This window comes from Marmota flaviventris, chromosome 11, assembly GCF_047511675.1.
Source record: "Marmota flaviventris isolate mMarFla1 chromosome 11, mMarFla1.hap1, whole genome shotgun sequence".
Classification (NCBI taxonomy): Eukaryota; Metazoa; Chordata; class Mammalia; order Rodentia; family Sciuridae; genus Marmota; species Marmota flaviventris.
This window is the reverse complement of record NC_092508.1, coordinates 102,664,279-102,684,668: the sequence shown is the minus strand read 5'-3', so window position 1 is coordinate 102,684,668 and position 20,390 is coordinate 102,664,279. Positions and strand designations below refer to the sequence as shown.

Below are 20,390 nucleotides of genomic sequence, written 5' to 3'. Positions count from 1 at the left end.
ATTTTGGTAAATACCCGATTGGCATTTATTGATTTCTAAGAGTCGAGAGGAAGGAAAAAAATTATGAAAAACTGTTATTGTGGATACAATAACTTTTTTATTCATTTTTAATTAAGAGCATAGAGTCTTTTTAAGACTGTATTTTTCAGAACTGCAGTCATTATTTGAAATACTTTTTCCCATGACAGGAAATATTTTATAAAAATGTGCTTGCTGAGAATTCTCTGGGAAAAAGAAATACAAAAAAATACCTCAATGCTTTTACAATGTTAAAATTAATTCTAGGTCCAGTTAGGACAAGATTACTTTTGTGGCTGCAGAAAGAAAAAAAAATTCAAAGACCCAAATTAAAAAGTATCAGTTGACTAACAGAATAAAAAATTACTTTTTCAGCATTTCAAAAGCATTCATTAAAGCAAAGTATTGGGCAAAAAGCACACTATCTTTTCCCTTGATCTCCAAAGATAGTCAGTAATAGCCTTTCCACCCAAGTTAAATCACAAGTGACAAGTGTACTTTTGTGATACAGGCAAAAAAACAATATTACTGGTTGTACTAAAATATACTTTTCTGCATTTCCTTACTAATATATTTGCATCATTACATGAAGGAATCTATTTCACAACCAATTTAATGTACTGTTAACATGATTTGTACCTTTGTATAACAGAACAAATTTCAAATATCATGCAAAGTAACCTGTGTATTTAAAACATTTCATTAGATGTTAGGGAAAAAAAACATGCAGGAAAAACTACACTGCAAGGAGAAAGAATGAAAGGGCTGGAATTTTAGCAGGAAACAACATCCACATTGACAATTTATTAAAAAAGGACAGGCACTTAGATTTTGAGGACTGAAAATGGCATTTGCAAACTATAAAATGTACCAATGAATTCTTAAATAATATATCTTTATGTGAAATGTGCCATTGTCTTTAAGAGACCACATTTCTTCCCAAAATTATAGGTTATCTAATGCCACTAACTTGATGTTTTTCATGAAGCAAATTGTAAAATATGAAAGATCTTTCAGGAATAGGAGGACTGCAAAACAGCAGGTCTAAAAATTATGTAAATTCATGGCTACCTACTATGAGCAACAATTATCTCTGCGGGTAAAGAAAGTGCACAATGGCCAGGCACACAATGGCTCTAAGCAACTTAGTGAGAACCCTGACTCAAAAAATTAATAAATAAAAGAAGAAGAAGAAAAAAAGGGGGAGGGGCTGGGGATGTGGCTCAGTGATAAGGTGGTAAGTGGTAAGGGTTTCTGGGTTAAATAAAAATTTAAAAAAAGAAAGTGCACAATAGACTTTTCACTTCTGACCCATATCCAGTCTGTTTTCAATAATTCCAATGTTGAGTTTTAATAAGAAATCAAATAGAAACAGGGAATTCTGAAACTATACCTAGTTAGACAGATGTGCTTGTGTGTGTGTGTGTCTTAGATGTATAGATGAATAAGGCTCATTTTTCAAAATGTAAATGCAAACGATTTTATATAGTTTTTAAAAGTCATTGGTTTATGGTGCTTTCTAAGTAAAATCTTTTCCTAATGAGATCCAAGCTCCAGAAATGGCAAGTATCATTTAAGTATGTTCTTTAAAAATTATATCTTAAATTGAAGCTGTACAGAGAATAAGACTTTTTGGTCATAAAATATTTTATCTATGCCCCTCTGAGATAGTGAAAAGTCAAAATATTAGAACTGGGCAAGGAAGAAAAGTGGGTTCTACCTATCATACCAACAATATGATTTTATTAAAAGAACAAGTCCACATATGGAGCTCCTTGGAGAGATGCACCCACAGAACAGCCTGGGAAGTAGCTCACACTCAGTGCAGGTGCCAATGGTGGGATGCCCCATGTGCACCCTCTACTGCTGCCTCCACCTGAGGCTAGATGCAAAAAGTTTCAGAGTGCAGCTGGCTTTTTCTAATGGACAACTCCGGGGCAACTTTAAGATCAAATGCAACTTTAGAGGAAATGATTCTCAGTCACACCCTTATAGTGGGATTTGGGGGCAGGATGGGAAAAAAGGTTCTTCACATCTTAGTGATATGGCCTGAAGAGAACTCCTGGGCTGCCAACTGCCTTGAATGCTGTATACCTCACTGCAGCAAGAAATTCTTCCTAGCAGACAGGATGTAGATGAAGCTTTAGCAAATGCTTCAGTGTTGATATTAATTTGGGGAAACTTAAAATTTGGGAGAAAAAGCAAAGAGTTTTCTAATTTATTAAACATCTCTTTATTGCTGGTTTCAGAGGTTGTTATTAAAATTGCTTCACAGATCACCAAATAAAAGGTATTTCAAAACCTTCAGACCTTCCTCATTTAGTATCTCTCCTTTTCACCATCCCATTGAACCATGGTGTGGTGGTGGTCTACAGTCAACACCACTGTCCTGCTGGAAAGGTGGTTAATCAGACAACATCCCAACATCAACAATGAGACAGGAGCACACACACGCTCACACAGTATTGTATTAATTTTTGGTTCTTCAAAATCTTTCTGGTAACTGGTATTAATAATCTAATAAACACAAACAATGAAGTATGCTGTTTGGAATTAGTACGCGGTTTCCGGTCTACCTGTTTACAATTTTCTTCCAAGTTTCCTTCTCCAGGCCCAGAACAGGTGGATGCTGACCTAGTGGGGAAATCCTCCCCTACTCGACTACGCTGAAGCGGGGACTGGCAAACAGGAAAGTGGGAGGGGAGGGGATCAGAGAGAGGCAGAGAGTGCTTAACCAAGCCGGCTGTAGGCTGGAAAAGCAATCTGGCTTCTTACATGAAATCACCGAGGCATATAAAATCAAAAGTTGGGAATAATAAGAATCTGAGACCCTCAATCATTTACTAGGTTCTTTATTCAATGATTCCAAACCTTCCTGGAAGCAGGAATACTCTCGTTTCATATGATGAGGTGGAAATTCAGAGGTCAAAATAAGGCTTGAGAGCTGTAATTAAGTGGAAACTGAAATCTGATGATCAAACCCTTAGCTTTTTGATCAGGCTCTGCTGCCTGAGAGATTTTTTTTTAAAAGTCATTTAGAAATTTCAGCTTTAAGGCCATTTATATACTTTTTCTGTTCGAGTCTTTATGCTTCCTAGGTTTCTTTGCCATTTCTCCATTTCCTGAATTTTTCGAGTCAACACGTGGGGGCTAGGACTTACCAAATAATTATGGAAGAATAGGGTCAATCCACTGAAAGAGACACCAAAGCCTTGGTAGGCAATGTGAGGATGGTGCTCATGTATACACCTACGCAATCTTCTCCCCTATGTGCACTGTGGTGCTGAGAGCCATAGCTGAGAGTTGGAATGAGGCATGGCATTTTTGCCAGAATGGAGTGGTTGAGAGCAAGCCATTGAGATGATAATGGTTATGTTAAGCTGTGTATTCAACTGTAGATTAGACCCCTGCTGTTCACCTTGGCCTGCTACTCTCCCGGGAATCTGGAGTTCTCACAAGGATTTCCCGATAGTTCCCATTGGTTGAGTAAGTGCGGGAGGAGGGATTTCCGGAGGAGGGAATTCCGGTTGGTGTGTGGTGTGTCAGGAGAGAAGGCCGCGTGCATGGGAGTGCGGAGAATAAAGGAGTTCCTGTTTTGAACCTACAAGGCTGTGTGGCGGCTCGGTTATTTTGTGCCCAGCCAGACTGCGGCACTGTGGCAGAGAGATTTTGGGGATATAATAAGGCCCCTAATTGGTTGACTCTTGAGTTAAATCAAAGGGGAGAGTAACCTGGGTGGGTCTGATCTGATCAGGTGAGTCCTGACAAGGCTGGAGAGATTCTCCTACTGGCTTTTAAATTTTTTCCTTAACTATGAAGATGAGTTTTGCTGAACAGCAAATTCATGGTTGACGGTTTTTCTTTCAGCACTCTGAATGTTATCCTACTGCCTTCTGTTCCCCAGGGTTTCAGATGAGAAATCATTTGCTAATCTTACTGAGGATGCCTTGGGCATGATGCCTTCTTACTGCTTTCCGGTTTCTACCTTTAGCTTTCAAAAGTTCCATCTGAAGTTCCTAGGGGTGAATCCTTTCCTTTCTCCCTCTCCTTTAATTCTTACTCAGAGTTGGAACTGCTTAAGTACAAAGATTAAAGTTTTTATCCATTTCTGGAAATGATGTCTTCAAATATTCTCCTGCTGATTAGGAAGTAGCACATGTCCTGGTGGGCAGCATGCCACAAGCTGTGAATGGCCCCTCTGTGAAAGCAAGAAAGCAGGCTCCTCAGTCCTATACCTGTGAGAAACTGCACTCTGTCAAGAACAGAGCCTTAGATGAGATGGAAGCCCCCGATAGCAGCTGTGTTTCAGCTTGGTAAAAGTCTAAGCAGAGGACCCAGAGAACACACGCCAGACTGCTGACCTACAGAAACTGAGAGGTCATAAATGTATGTGGTCTCCAGTGGCTAGGTTTTATGGTAAGTTGTTAGTCAACAGAAAACGAATGTAGAAGCCAAAAGAAGATACTATGGCTTTTCAAGTATAGCTTCAAAATGTCATTTGAAATGAGATCATTTCGCTGTGGGTGTTTGTATTAGTTTATTGAATATTATTTTACTAGATGCCTACTGTGTTAGTCAGCTTTGCATCACTATGACAAAACACCGAGATAAACAATTTATAACAAGAAAAGGTTTGTTCTGGCTCCCAGTTTCAGAGGTTGCTGTCCATGGTTGGTTACTTGGCCTGCTTGCTTTGGGCCTGTAGTGGCACAGTTCATCATGGTGAGAGAACACGGCAGAGGTAACCTGTTCACCTCATGATGGCCCAGAATCTGCTCCAAGGACAACCCCCGATTACCTAACTTCCTCCCACAAGGTCCCACCTAAAGGTTCTACCACCTCAATAGTGTCATAGGCTGTGAACCAAGGGGTCTATGGGGACATTCCGGATCCAAACTATAACTCTGTGGGTATTATACTGGTGCTCAGCATGGAGGGTGACCAAGACAGTCTCCAGTGTTCAACTTCCTCAGAATTCTCTGCTTGGACACGTTGGTCTACTCTCTGCTCCCACACAAACCTCATCTTTTCAACATAGACACTGCCCTTCTCCAAAGCTCACCACTTAGGAAAATCTCCTCCATATTTTATGATGAAAGATGAATCCTGTTCTCTAAGAAGCTTTCCCTAATCAATGCAACACGCATTGAGTTGACAACAGACAGAAAACCAAGCAGGCTAAAGGAAGACTTCAAGGGCCCCAACCACTAGACGGGGCTCACAGACAACAAAGGGAATTAGGGAAGGCTCTAGGGAACAGCGAGGCCGGGCCTACTCCTGAAGATACTAAAGAACTAGGCTGAGCAGAATAGAATTTGTAGTAATCAGGTCAAGACTACTTCGGCAGTCTGTATGTCTTGAAGTTCAATTCCAGGGCAATGGTCTAAAATAATGGACCTCAGCTCTGCATTAAAAATCAAGATTGCAAGGACCCTAATAAAAAAATTTTAAAAAGCCCTAGGTACAGATTCTACACTATATCAATAAAATCAAATTGCCTAGGAGTGGAGACCAGAAATCTAGGGTGATTTTAATTTGCAGCCAGAACTGAGAACTACTGATCTAAAATTTCTCAAATTTCTCTTAAGGGGCTGAGGCTGTAGTTCAGTGGTAATGTGCTTGCCTCGCATGTGTGAGGCACTGGGTTCGATCCTCAGCACCACATAAAGATACTGTGTGTTCACCTACAACTAAATAAATATTTTAAAAAATTTTTCTCTTAAGATCAAGACTACTGTACCTGAACCAGAAACTAGCTTTAAGCTAGATCTAAAGGGAAGGAAGTAGCCCTCACAATGGGATGAGGGAGAAGCAAGAATGCAGTGGGAACAGCACACCAAGGGAGACAAGGCTTTGTGAAATAACAGCAGATAATGCAAAATAACTGAAAATAAACTGTAGATTATTCAAACAGTAAATGGACCATGTGATCACTTGCAATAAATCTAATTTTCTAGTCATATTTGACCTGTGTTAGCATTAGAATAAGCTGCAATTTTCTAGAGCCCCAGGCTAAATAATTCAAGGAAGGAAGTTCCTACAATGTCCTGATTAGAAAAGAACAATAAATCCTAGTTTAGATTTTCTAATGTGCATTTCCATGGCAAGCAGACATTAGGTTCAAATTTGGTTACTCGCAAACAGGCCCTAACTACAGCAAGATGCAAATCTAAAACACATTTAGGCCCATGTAGGAAATACTTACAAGGAAGATTTGCCACTAAAGCACATCCTCACACTGACACAGACAGCTGTGGTTTGAGTAGCTTTTTTTTTTTCCCACAGTAATTGAAGGTTTGGTTCCTAGAGTGGCACTACTAAGAGGTGGTTTACCTTTAAAAAGTGGGGCCTAGGGCTGGGGTTGTAGCTCAGTAATAGCTTGCTTAACACGTGTGAGGCACTGGGTTCGATTCTCAGCACCGCATATAAAGAAAGATCCACTGACAACAAAAAATATGGAGGGGGAGAGGGAGGAGGGGGAGGAAGGGGGAGGAGGAGGGGGAGGAGGGGGAGGAGGAGGAGAAGAAGAAGACGAAAAAGAGGAGGAGGAGGAGCCCAGTGGGAGATCCTTAGGTTATTGGGGGCATGCTCTTCAAAGGGACTGTGGGTCCCTAGTCTCCGTCCTCCTGTTGACTTTTAAAGCAAATAAAATCATCCAGCCACCCAACTAGTTTATTAAATGTTATCAATGAAAAAAAAATTTTTGATAAATGTTAAGATATTTTACAACAGGATCATGAATGAAAAATATTAGTTGATATTAGATAATAATTTGAATGAGTGCTTTAAAAAGATTTTCCCTTGTTCCTTTGACAATGAGCAAGTTAGTTTATTGCTAAGTAACAGACAGTGAGAATTAAATGGACCATGATCCTTTCCTTCTAAAGAAATCTCTTAGATAATTCTTTGGTTCTTCTCTTTGAACTCCGTAAGAGAGTTCAGTGTCTATTTGCACCAGGAAATGCACCAATCATGCTGAACTCTGCTTAGGATCACCCTTCCCTTTTCCCTGTCTGGATCCAGGTGGTCCATATTTTCCATCCTGCCCCAAGGCCAAAGGGCTACTGGTAGGGATGGCTGAGGAAGGAGTAGAATACAGAAGAAGAAAATGCCAGGTTGTAAGTTCACACAAATAACCACCTTGGAGTTCTGAAGGCAGAACTGAGAAATTTGGGCTTTAAAAAGCATGAAAAGCAAAGCTTTTATATAAAGTAAAAGTTTGTAACAACCACGTGTGAAACCCAAGCTTTGGAAACACCCCTGATAAGAAATCTGAATTCTGTCCCCACGCCACTCCATTTCCCAAATCACAGACAGCATGTTCCAAATGTGGCATATAACTAGATGTTTATTTGTTCTTCCTAAAGTGAAGAATCTGTTCTATCTTATCAAACTTTTCAACTACAGGCACCTCACTTTACTATCAGGCACCCCACAGCCTGCTAGCCTCAGATCTACAATTGCATCTTCAAAGCACAAGTCAGACTGTTCAGTGTTCTTGAAAAAGACACTAGACTGCTAGTGCTTTCATACCACAAAATGATAAAAATGGACACCTGGGAAACCATGAACCCATCAGATTTTTCTTGTGATAGTCAAACACTGGAAATGGACATAACAGGAAAGAGAAGAAGAAAACCTTGCTTTTCATAGAAAAAAAGTGGTTGTGTGTGTGTGGGGGGGGGCAGTTTGCACATTTCTAAATGAATTTCTGGTTTCTAATACATGCCTAGGACAGTCTGTAATTATACTTTAACTCTCTCGGTCATACCTTTCTCACATCTGAACTCTTTGGTTCTGTTGTCCAGGTAATGATTCTAGAAACAGCAAGCCTCGTCTCGCTGGAGTTTACAAAATCTGTTGGGTCCATCTGTCTGGCCAGAGACTCAATGTATTTCAAGATTGCAACTTTGACCTGAAAGACCAAATAATTATAAGCATTAAGTATACTCAACCAATCTTTAAATAGAATTCATAAGTGGTGGCCACAGAAAAGTAAACACCATTGAGGGGAAACTCCCTTCCTTTGTCCTACACTTGTACTTCCACATGAAATAACATCCTAATCCTCACAAGTGTTGCCGGACACTTACAGGGCAGCTCTGCCACCAAATGAGAGGGCAGGCTCAACTCTGTAGTTAGTTTTTCACACATTCCAGGCCATGTCCGGCGAGGCAAGCTCGTGCTCTACTCTAACTTCTATATCAACTCGTCAAAAGGGTGTTCATTCATTAGGCCCATAGTGAAACCTCAAGACAAATTCATGATCCAGGAACAGATGACGAATATGACTACACACATCTTCCCTCACTGTACAACAACAAGAAAATTTAGTCAAGTTATTATCAATAAGATGATTTTCCACATCTTAGAGAGTGATAACATTAAAGAAATATTCCAACAAGATGCTGATCTCAGCACATCAGAATGCTTAATTTTCTTGTTTAAATATTAATTGTGAAAAAGATTACTAATGCCCAAATGATGGTGAGGATGTGGAACAACAGAAACTCTCATACATTGCTGGTAGAGATGTAATATGTTATAATCATTTTGGCTTCTAAAAAAGCTGTCCATGCCTACTTTATGAACCAGCAATTCCTTTACAAGGCACTAAACCAAGAGAAATGAAAACATGTCCACAGAGTGGAAAAGGAATATTCACAGACTTCCTAACTGCTAAATACGAGTCATGTATTAAAAAAGTAAATTTTAAGCAACGTTTTGAGTTCCTGGGGTTGAACTGTAATGACGAATAGATACTGACCTTGAGGTTTGGAGTCTGAGTTTGATCCACAATAAATCTCATCAAAATGTTAAACTGTTGATCAAATGGAAAGGAGTCCCTAGATTAAAAGAAAAGAGAGTGCTTGCTTTTAAAGATATTGAAAAAAGGAATTGTCAAACTACATAACAAAAACATACTGTTATAAATTAATATATGTAAATGCCTATTTACGTTCTTTAAATAGTACTTTTCGTTTTGCACAAATACCAAGTACATATTTATATAGGAAATTTAAGAAAAGGAAAATGTTCCACTAAAGTTACACTAAAGTTACTTTGAGTAGCTCTTTTAAAGATTAAGACCAAACAGAAAACAAGGCAGTAAGGAAGATTCCTCCTGTCCTGCTCAGGGTCATCCTCTCTTCACTCCAGCTACCTTTCTGAATGCTGCTTACCCGAGAAACAGTTCCGATTTCCCAGATCTTATTTTTACAACCCCACTATGCTGCTTCCAGGTGACCTGGCTTAAGCCAAATGTCTGTTTTCTTTGTCCTGGAAACTGCCTATGATCCTATTTTGGTCTGACCACCATAGAAGAATGCCTGTTCAAAACTCAGCGACAGAAATTCCCCACCCAGCTCAACTCACACATAGAAGCCTGGGGCCCAAGGAGCCCCTTCTCTTGTTCCATTTCTTGCCTGTGAATGATCCATTTCTCATAGTCATTGTGCATCTCTGAGCCAATTAAGTGACCCTTAGGGGCTCCTGGCTAGTGAAAGTCAGTGCTCTCTCCCTTAAAATGTGGCAATTAATAGTACCAGTTAAAAATTGCCTAATGGAGCACTATGTGGATAACGCTGATGGGACTTCTACATCAACGGGAAAGATAATGCAATCGGCAAGTCCTATTACAAATGAGGCTGAGTGGTTACATTTCTTTCTTTGGAACCTTTTAGAAACCTTTCCTAGTCTATAGAAGTACAGTAAAATGAATAAAAATGTAGGTGTGAATCTACAAATATTTGAAGCAAATAATATCTATGATCACAGAATTGTTATGAAAATTAAAATAAATGATATAAGAAAAACATCAAGTTTTACGAAGTGGTGCATATTAGGTGCCACCATTATCAGTATCATAATTACCAACAGAAAGCAAACCTGACCCACAGCACCCTTTCCTCTCATGTCTATCTGCACCCTGGAAGTTCTGAGGACTGCTTCTGGAGACCAAGTGCATGTCAGTTGTCAGTATACCCAACTTAAGTGACTGGTTGACACACTGCACATAAAATGCTGCTCCCTGCTTGTGCAGCAAGGGGATGAGTGGAGAATATACTTCAGGCACTGGTGTGTTTAGCCAGGAAATGCACCCTGTTGTTAGCTCAGCCACAGAGAGGAAACTCAGGCAGATTAGCTCAGGTCTAGAATCTGTGGAGCACCTCTGAGCCACCACTGAAAGTCCCTCCAAATAACCACTGGATGGTTCCAGATGAACTTCAACAGCTGCACAGCTCAGCAGCTGAAACAAAGAAGGGAATCACAAAAATACCCCAGGGACTCAGAACAAGTCTACTGAGATTAGATTTTGTTTTACAGAAAGGGGCAGCCATGAAAATTAGAAAGAGGACATACTGTATTCCTTAATTACCAAAGTTTAGTTTGCAGAATATTATAAATTATAGCCTATATGTTTTTTTGGAAATAGTACTTTTAACTTTATAGAAATCTTAAATCAACACATCCTTATATAGAAAATAATAATAAAAAGAAAATGTCCCAAAATACATATTAAAGTTACTTTGGGTAGCTATTTTAAAGATTAAGACTAAGCAGTAACCTTTAAGAGTATAATCTTATTCCTTTAAGTCCTAAATTTTCAGTTCTGCAAATGTAACAAATATTCAAATATTATTTCAAAGTTATCATAAGTGGTATATTTGTTGTTCAGTTTAAGTATTTATAGGTGTCCCACATCTGGGACAGTGGGACAAAATGATTAATATGCCCATCATTCCTAAAAATCTGAAATGGACCTTTCCTTCATAAATTCACTTAATTTAAGTGACCCAGAGATCAGATATGGCTCATACATTTTGTTTGGCCTTTAGAGGCATAAGAAATGTGTTTCCCAAATCTTTATTTCTGACCTTTTTTTAAAACTCTGGTTTCACTGGGCCCACATCCCACAGCCTGTCAATAACTCCCTTCTCATCACTCATTTCTACCAGCTGTATCAGTCTATCAATTCCTGGCCACACCTTCCATTGTAATGCTTCCAAATTCCATTAAATTTGATCATCCAAAGAGAGAGTCTAGTTTGAAAGTCTTATTCTGAATGCAGCATGTTACTTTTGAGTTTACAGGAAATCAGAAGAAAGATATTTTATAACGGTACAAATTAGAAGGTTAACCAAAAGAAAAACTCCTGGCATCAGAGTATGGAGGGACAAATGTATGCAAGGCAGCCAGAGTCCTGCACTACCTGCATGGATGGGGACGGGGAAGGGCATGTGCTGTTGTTAGTGGTGTGAACTGGACAGAAAATAAAGGTACAAGCACTACCTCTACCCCACACACAGGAAGGGAGGACACATGCCTACAGAGCAGCCTGGAGTCACAGAAGCAAAGAGAGGAGCAATGATCAAAAATCCTGGATGCTAATTCCCAGATGGCCACTAACACCAAGTGTGAGCCTGGGCAAAGTAGTCTGCTTCTCACTGATGATATGAACATCATCTTTAAGGTCCTTTGTTTAAAAATTTCTATTATTTCAGTTTATAAATAATAACTGGGTCTTATAAGCTGAATATGGTGGCACATGTCTATAATCCCAGTGACTTGGGAGGCTGAGAAAAGAGGATCACAAGTTCAAGACCAGTCTCAGCAACCTAGTGACACCATCAACAACTTAATGAGACACAGTCTCAAGACAAAAGGTGCAAAGGTGCTGGGAATGTAGCACGTCTGGGTTCAATCCCCAATACCAAAAATAATAATTATTATCATGAATATTGTTATGGGGTCTTATAAAAGTTACTGCTCTGAGGGCTGGGGATAAGCTCAGTTGGTAGAGTGCTTGCCTTGCATGTACAAAGCCCTAGGTTCAATCCCCAGCACCACCACCAATAAAAAAAAAAAAAAAAAAAGTTACTGCTTTGATGATAATTTTCTGAGTGATCCAGGAGTCATTCATTTATTTATTTTTACATTTATTTGTTTCTTTGGTGCTTTACCACTGAGCTACAACTTTAGTCCTTTTTAGTTTTTAAGACAGCATCTTGATAAGTTGATAAAGGTCTCACAGTTGCTGAGGTTGGCCCTGAACTTGAGATCCTCTTGCCTTAGCTTCCCGAGTCACTGAGATTACAGGCATGCATCCCCATGCGCAGTTCTGTCTATCCATTAATTTATTCATTCACTCATTTTTATTTTAGCATTAGGAATTGAACCTAGGGACACTTTACCACCAAGCTATACTACCAGTCCAGTCCTTTTTTATTTGTGTGCATGTATGTATGTATGCGTGTGATGCTGGGGATTGAACCCAGGGCCTTGTGCATGTGAGACAAGCACTCTACCAACTGAACTATATCCCCAGCCCTGTACTTATTTTTTGAGACAAAAGTCTCATTAAGCTGGCCTCGAATCTGTGATCCTCCTGCCTTAGCCTACCAAATCACTGGGATTACAGGTGTGTACCACATCTGGCTCATCTGTTCTTACTAAAAGATTCATTAATCTGATACATCTCTCTCCATTTCCCACCAGATGACAATGCCAACATTATTGCAAAGTGTCTTCTGAGAACACTTAATTCTAACTCTTTATACTGAAGATCTATAATGGCACAGACAAGGGAGAAGAGGCTTGTGAACATAGTTTTTAATTTTTTCTGAGCCTTGTAGCTTCTCTTTCCTCATAACAGCTACAAGGCTTACAACTGTTGTAATGTTTATCCAGGAACCAGTCAATTTAAAGACAGTTTCTGAACCAACAACATCTCAACATCATACATTGATAAATTTCCAATGTGACTTAAAATAAATTGGTATTGAGAATACTAAGAACTTCAGAAAGATATGTATATTCTAAACATTCTCTTTAAATATTTTATACAGGAAAGATAATAATTCTCAAAGTTTTACATGTGTCTGAGGCATTCACAAAATACAATGCCAAGTCAAGGAAGATATGGGTATTTCATCTCCTGAACTGTTGGGACATGTCGACAAAAGTCAACAAGAGAACTTGAGAACTGAGCAAGAGAGAAGAGATTTGAGTGGGTGACAAAGACCATGAGTAACACAAGACGTTGCCAAGAAATCACAGTCGAGACTTGTAACAACATGGCTGAGCCCCTTGACACTCACCTTGTGACATCTAGGGCCTTCTGAACTTTTGCTTGCACAGAGCCAAGTAAATCTGCTCCCATTTTCTTAAGTAATTGTGTGAGAAGGACAAAAAGCCAGTCTTGCAAGTCATCCTTATGAATTATTATAAAATCCACTAGAGTCTCCAAGAACATACTGAAAACCTGAACACAAATGAAAACCAAGCATTTCACATGTCTGATTCATGATTTTCTCCAAAGAGTAGAAAGCATTAAAAAGGCCCATGCTATTTTACCCAGACTCTCGTCATTTATGTGAACACTGTTAACAACCGCTCATATTGCAAAGGCAAATGCATTGTGGAAAATGGAGAAAGGAAAAAGGACTGACACTTACTCTCTGTTGTGAATTCCACCGCAAACCAGGCCATGCAACAAAACAAATTCCATGTTAGTCACAGTGAATATCATTTTCATGCAGTTTCTTTAAAAATCCTGAAAAAGCTACAAACTGATAAAATACTTGCTCCTCCCTCAATATTAGCCTATAAAAGTTAGTACAAAGAGGAATGAATTTTTCTGAGTTTAATCCTAGAGGCTTTAAAAAAAGAGAGAGAGAGAAAAAAAAAACTCAACTGTCCTAATTCTATACTATTCTTGCTCATTATTGAGTATTCATGGTATAGTATAAGATACAAAAAAAAAGCCATTCCCTATTGTGTAGCTATTGCCTTTCATCTTAATCAGCTCTTTTGAAGTATGCCAATTTCAGATATTATGAATAAAATATTATAATAAATGATAATGACACTTCATGTAATTCTTGTACTGCTGTGTAATTATCACAGATATCTAAGGTGAAACAGTCCACAGTGGAATATCTGTGAACCAATTTCAAAGAGATTAGTAGCACCGTGTTTCCCTACCTCTTCAGTGAGCCTTGCTCTACTGGGACAACCCACCAATCACACACCTCCTCGTTTCTAGTGCAGCAACTGTTCACCACCAGGGGTCTCCAGTGAGTCAGCTCAGGAAAAAAAAAAGCCAGTGGCCCTGGCTGTGGGATTCCTGGCTTCTCTCACAGACAGCTAATAAATATCAACTAAACTGAGACCTCCAAACTCACTGGACAAGAGCCTTCTGATGATAACAAATTTCCTTCTTTATCCTCACATTCTGCTTCTGAATCAGCAATCTAGAGGTAACAGGTAACAGAAATTTCATCAATGTTCAAAACCATCTAATATCCCTTATGGTATAATTCTTACGAAATGTATTATGCTTATGCTTTAACTCTTATTGCTTTTAACATTACCTTAGAGAAAAGTGTGCAAAGATTATATCTTTGAATATCTATATGGTCTCTACACTTGACCTCTTTTGGGTTTTATTGACATTGTTAATATTATCCTTGTTGTGAAGGTTTTCCGGGAGATTTTTGCAGGGGCGTAGAGGTGGAGCATCACCCTGTATTCATTCCCTTTCAGTCTTGTGAACAAAAGGCAAGGGGCCTTATCTGGTTTTTCTGTATCTCTGGCTTATCATAGCAGGTATTCAGTAAATACCAAATGATTGGATGGATGAGTGTGTGGGTGGGTGGATGCTACTTTAAGGACAATTCCTATGAGGAAGCAAGGATAGAAAAAGAAGACGAAATACAGCTGGCTGGAATTTCACAGTATCATAGGCTGCCTTTTCCCAGCAAGAATTAGAAGAGACCATTTTTTTACTAGGGAAACTATAGTGTAATATGGTTAATCCTGCAAGTCAGCATTTAAGATCTGCTTCTGCTGGTTTAGAGTTCCATCAATATCTATACTTTAGTTTCATCCTTTATCCACTTTTGAACTTTCCCTGTATCTTCATCTTTCCATCTTCTTCCTCTGAACACATCTAATAGCCTTTAAAGGCTTCCTTCCAAACAATGATATTTATTTAAAATCTAGACTCTAAGTAATTTTATAAAGTGTCCCTCTCTCTGCATTTCCCCTAGAATGGGCCCTGTCCCACAGTCATGCAGGCACTCTCTTGTCAAAAGGGCCCAGTGTTTCTTTTGGCCCCCAGGAGGTGGGGGCCTCAGCTAATGGTGACCACCATATAGCAAGTTCTTGGGAACAGTGATATTCTATTTGGAAATATAACCTGGTTTTCCAATGAATCTATTCAATAAATACTTCCATTTTCTACCTTGTCCTATGAGAACAAATACTAAAGTTTACAAAAATAATTACATACATATTTTTTTCACTACAACAACTTTAAAAAAATGCACTATATTATACAATCTTCTAATCTAGCACTTGGCCCACTATTTAGCTAAAAGAGGAACACAAAAATTAAAATGTTTGTTGAATGAATGAAATACTATTATCTGAGTCTCTTTCCATGAAAGCTTTCACTTGAAGCTTGAAATTTATGAACATTTAAGTTCTGAAGAATTCCTTTTTATTTTTTATTTTGCAGTACTGGGTATTGAACCCAGGGTGTTTTAGTTTTTAATTTTTTCTGTAGTTGTAGATGGACAGAATGCCTTATTTTGTTTATTTTTATGTAGTGCTAAGGATTGAACCCAGTGCCTCATACAAGCTAGGCAACTACTCTGCCACTGAGCCACAGTCCCAGACTAAACCCAGGTGTGCTTTGTCTCTGAGCTATGTATCTCCAACTCTTTTTATTTTGACATTATAAGATTTCACTAATTTGTCCAGCTGGCCTCAAACTTGGGATTCTTAGATTTCAGCCTCCCCAGTAGCTGGGATTACAGGTGTGCACCACCATGCTTGGTTAAAAATTCCATTTTTGAGAGACAAAACACATGCTATTGCAGAAATGGGTGTTAAATTTGTAAGGCTGAAACTCACTGGGGATTTCTCTTTCATTCTTGGGTATTTTACACAGCTCTCACACACATGCAGATGGAAATATAAGTCTGATCCTAGATTTACCTTGCTATGAGGGTCAGCAAACATTCGGGTGAAGATCTCACACAATCTCTTCAATTCTACTCGACTAGAGGAAATAAAATAGAAATAAATTAATTTAAAATGTAAAAAGTCATCACTTCAATTATAGTTTGCTTTTAAAAATCCTTTGGATCCTAATAGAACCTAATCCAATAATACTGGGTGATTTCAACACACCCCTATCACCAATAGACAGGTCATCCAAACATAAAGTCAATAAGATAATTCTGACATAAATAATATTATATACCACATGGACCTAACAGACATCTACAAAATATTTTACCCCAAACAACTAAATTCACTTTCTTCTCAGCAGCTCATGGAATCTTTTCCAAAATAGACCATATTACAGATCATAAGATAAGTCTTAGCAAATATAAACAAACTGACATCATCCTGTGCATATGATCAGGTCATAATGAAATAAAACTAGAAATCAACAGCAAGAAAATTCACAGAAACCACATAAACACAGTGAGTGAACAATATTCTTTTAAATGAAGAATGGATCATAGAAGAAACAAGAAGAGAAAGCAAGAACTTCTTAGAAAAAAATGAGAACAGAGATATGACATATCAAAATCTCTTGCACAATATGAAGGCAGTTATAAGAGGAACGTTTTATAGCATTGATTACCATAAAAAATCCAAACAAATAAGCTAATGCTATACTTCAAAGCCTGAGAAAAAGAAGCTTAATGCCAAAATCAGTAGAAGATGCAAAAAGATCAAAGATGAAATTAATAAAATTGAGAATAAAAAATACAAAGTATCAATGCAACAAAGAGTTAGTTCTTTGAAAAGATAAACAAGATTGATAAACTCCTAGCCAAACTAATCAACAGAGAGAGAAAACCCAAATTAACAACATTAGAGATGCAAAAGGAGATACCACCACAGACACTTCTGAAATCCAGAGGATCATTGGAAATTGTTTTGAAAACTTATATTCCAATAAACTAGAAATTCCGGAAGACATTGATAAATTTCTATATACATATGACCTGTCCAAATTGAAAGAGGAAAATATAGAAAACCTAAAATAGACCAATATCAAGGTATAAAATCGAAAAAGCAATTAAAAGTCTTCCAACAAAGAAAACCCCAGGGCCATATGGATTCTTTATCAACCAGACCTTAAAAGAATAACTTAGACCAGTTTTCCTCAAATTATTCTATTATTCTCCCAAATACATTCTAGGAAGCCAATATGATCCAAATATCAAAACCAGACAAAGACACATGAAGGAAAGAAAACTATAGACCAATCTCCCTGAAGAACATAAATGCAAAAATCCTTAATACAATATTAGCAAACCACATTCACAAACACATTAAGAAGATAGTACAACATGATCAAGTGGGTTTCATCCCAGGGATACGAGATTGGTTCAAACTACGTAAATCAACAAATGTAATTCACCACATAAACAGAATTAAAGACAAGAATCACATGAACACCTCAATAGATATAGAAAAGGATTTTGATAAAATCCAGTACCCATTCATGTTAAAAACACTGGAGAAGGAATTTACCTCAACATTATATATAACAAACCCAAAGCCAACATCATACCAAGCAGAAAAACTGAAAGCATTTCCTCTAAAAACAGAAATAAGACAAGGATGTCCACCCTCACCACTTTATTGCAATATAGTTCTTGGAATTCTAGCCAGAGCAATAAGGCAAGAGAAGGAAATTAAAGGGATACAAACAGAAAAAGAAATCAAATTATTTTTGTTGGTTGATGACATTACCCTATATCAAGAAGACCCCAAAAACTCAAACAGAGATTTCTAGAGCTGATAAATTCAGCAGGATACATTCACAAAGCAATAGCTTTCCCATGCTCCAATACAGAGTCTGCTGAGAGAGAAATCAGGAAGACCATCTCATTCACAATAACCTCAAAAAATAAACAAACTTGGGGAATTAATCTAACACAGGAGGTGAAAGACATCTACAATGAAAACTATAGAATGCTGAAGAAAATGAAGACCTTCGAAGATGGAAAGACCTCCCATGTTCCTGGATAGGCAGAATTAATATTGTCAAAATGGCCATCTTACCAAAAACACAGATTCAATGGAATCTCCATCAAAATACCAATGACATTCTTCACAGAACTGGAAAGTCATTTGGAAGAATAAAAGACCCAGAATAGCCAAAACAATCTTATCCAAGAAAAGCAAAGCAGGAGGCATCACAGTACCTAATCTCAAATTCTACTACAGAGCTACAGTAACAAAAACGGCATAGTATCACCTTCAAAACAGACACGAAGATCATGGGAACAGAAAAGAAGACAGAGAGACAAACCCACGTAGCTAAGTCATCTGATAGTTGACAAAGGTGCCAAAAATATGTGTTGGAGAAACGACAGCCTTTTTAACTACCTCTAGCCCTCACCCTGGATAGAAGTCAAATCAAAGTGGATCAAAAACTTAGAGGAATTAGATCAGAAACTTTGTAACTGGTTAGAAGAAAAGAGGGTCAACACTCTAATTCACAGGCACAGGTACCGATTTCTTTAACAAGACTCCTAAAGCTCAAGAAATAAAACCAAGAATCAGTAGGTGGGACAGCATCAAATTAAAAAGTTCTGCACAGCAAAGAAAATGATTAAGAATATGAAGAGAGAGCCTACAGAATGGGAGAAAATCTTTACCAGCTACTCCTCTGACAGGGGATTAATAACCAGAATATCAGAGTTTAAAAAGCTCAATGTCAAGAACAACAATAACAACAAAAACTCAACAACTACAACATCAACAACAAAATCACGATCAACAAATGGAAAAAGAATTAAACAGATATTTCTCAAAAGAAACACAAATGGCTAACATATACATGCAAAAATGTTCAACATCTCCAGCACTCAGGGAAATGTTAATCAAAATTATAGTGAGATTTCATCTCACTTCAGTCAGAATGGCAATTACCAAGAATACAAATAATAAATTCTGGTGGAGAAAAAGGCACACTCATGCACTAGTGGTAAGACTGCAAATTAGTATAATCATGCTGGAAAGCAGTATGGATATACTTTAAAACCATATGACCCAGCTATCCCACCCCTTGGTGCTTATACAAACTAAAATCAGCATACTATGGTGATACAGCCACATCAATGTTTACAGCAGCACAACTTATAATAGTCAAGTTATGGAACCAGTCCAGGTGCCCATTCATGAACAGATAAAGAAAATGTGGTATATGTACACAACGGAGTTTTACTCAGCCATAAATTAGAATGAAATTATAGCATTTGCCAGTAAATGAATAGAACTGAAGATCATCATTCTAAGTGAAATAAGACAGATTCAGAAAAATCAAAGGTCAAATGCTTTCTCTCATACGTGAAAGCTAGAGCAAAGTAAGGGGGTAAAATGTTGTGGGGGGTGGTTTTCAAATATTATAAAGACAGAGGAAGATTAGTGGAATAGAAGGAGATTGAATTGGAGGGAGGAGGCAATGAATGAACTTGACAAAATTGTGCCATGTGCATATATGAATACACTACAGTGAATTCTACCTGTATGTATATTTATAAAACATCAATTAAAAATAAATAAATGAGTGGAAAACAGACCAGTAGAACAGAGGAAGAAGAATAGGGGTAGGGAAGAGGGGAGGGAAAGAAGAAGTAATGGACAATAAAATTGACCAAATTATGTTATGTGCATATACAAATACACCACAATTTTATACATATATAAAATATATCACTATTCTTTACATTTCTCATACACCAATTAAAAAAAAGAGGAGAAAATAACTTTGTTTCTGTCAACTACGCAGCTTTACCTAATCTATATTTATGCAACAGAATTTTCCACAAATAAATATCTTATTTAATTCATGAAGCTAAAGGCATAGATTCACTCTCATTTTAAGGTGAGGAAACTGACACTTGGAGCATGATATTCCCAAGCTCACAGAAAATGACAAAGCATGAGCCAAACCCCCTTCAACTCGACCCAGGGCTCTTTTCCATCTGCCACAGCTGAAAGGGTATGCAATAAATTAGAAAAGAAGCATGTGTTTCAGGGTCACACAGACCTGGAACCTTGATTCGACTACAAAGGACAATGATATCTTTAATCCTTCTCTTTAAAGCTCTGGCCTCTTCTCAGTCAAACAGGATATGCAGTATGTCACAAGGCTGCTGGGAAGATAACACATGGCACCTACTACTGTGCCGGGGACACAGCAAACCCTCAGGCACGCTGGTGTTCTTTACCTTTTCTGATCCCTGATTGCACTACTACCTTTTTTTTTTTACTCTGAAGCTGAAAAGAGGATCCTCTCTTCCTCAAATTATCATCCATCCTTACACAGATGA

At 38.0% G+C, this 20,390-nt stretch overlaps 1 protein-coding gene across 1 annotated transcript in view; it reads right to left on the bottom strand.

The window, feature by feature from the left end:
* Clasp1 (cytoplasmic linker associated protein 1) overlaps window positions 1–20,390 on the bottom strand; it is a 271,969-nt gene that overhangs the window by 46,725 nt on the left and 204,854 nt on the right. Inside the window, exons 26-29 of the mRNA XM_071619271.1 lie at window positions 16,024–16,087; window positions 13,119–13,282; window positions 8,786–8,864; window positions 7,790–7,933 (exon numbers count right to left, since the gene is read on the bottom strand). Coding sequence (XP_071475372.1) covers window positions 7,790–7,933; window positions 8,786–8,864; window positions 13,119–13,282; window positions 16,024–16,087 — 451 coding nt within the window. The remainder of the gene's footprint in view (window positions 1–7,789; window positions 7,934–8,785; window positions 8,865–13,118; window positions 13,283–16,023; window positions 16,088–20,390) is intronic.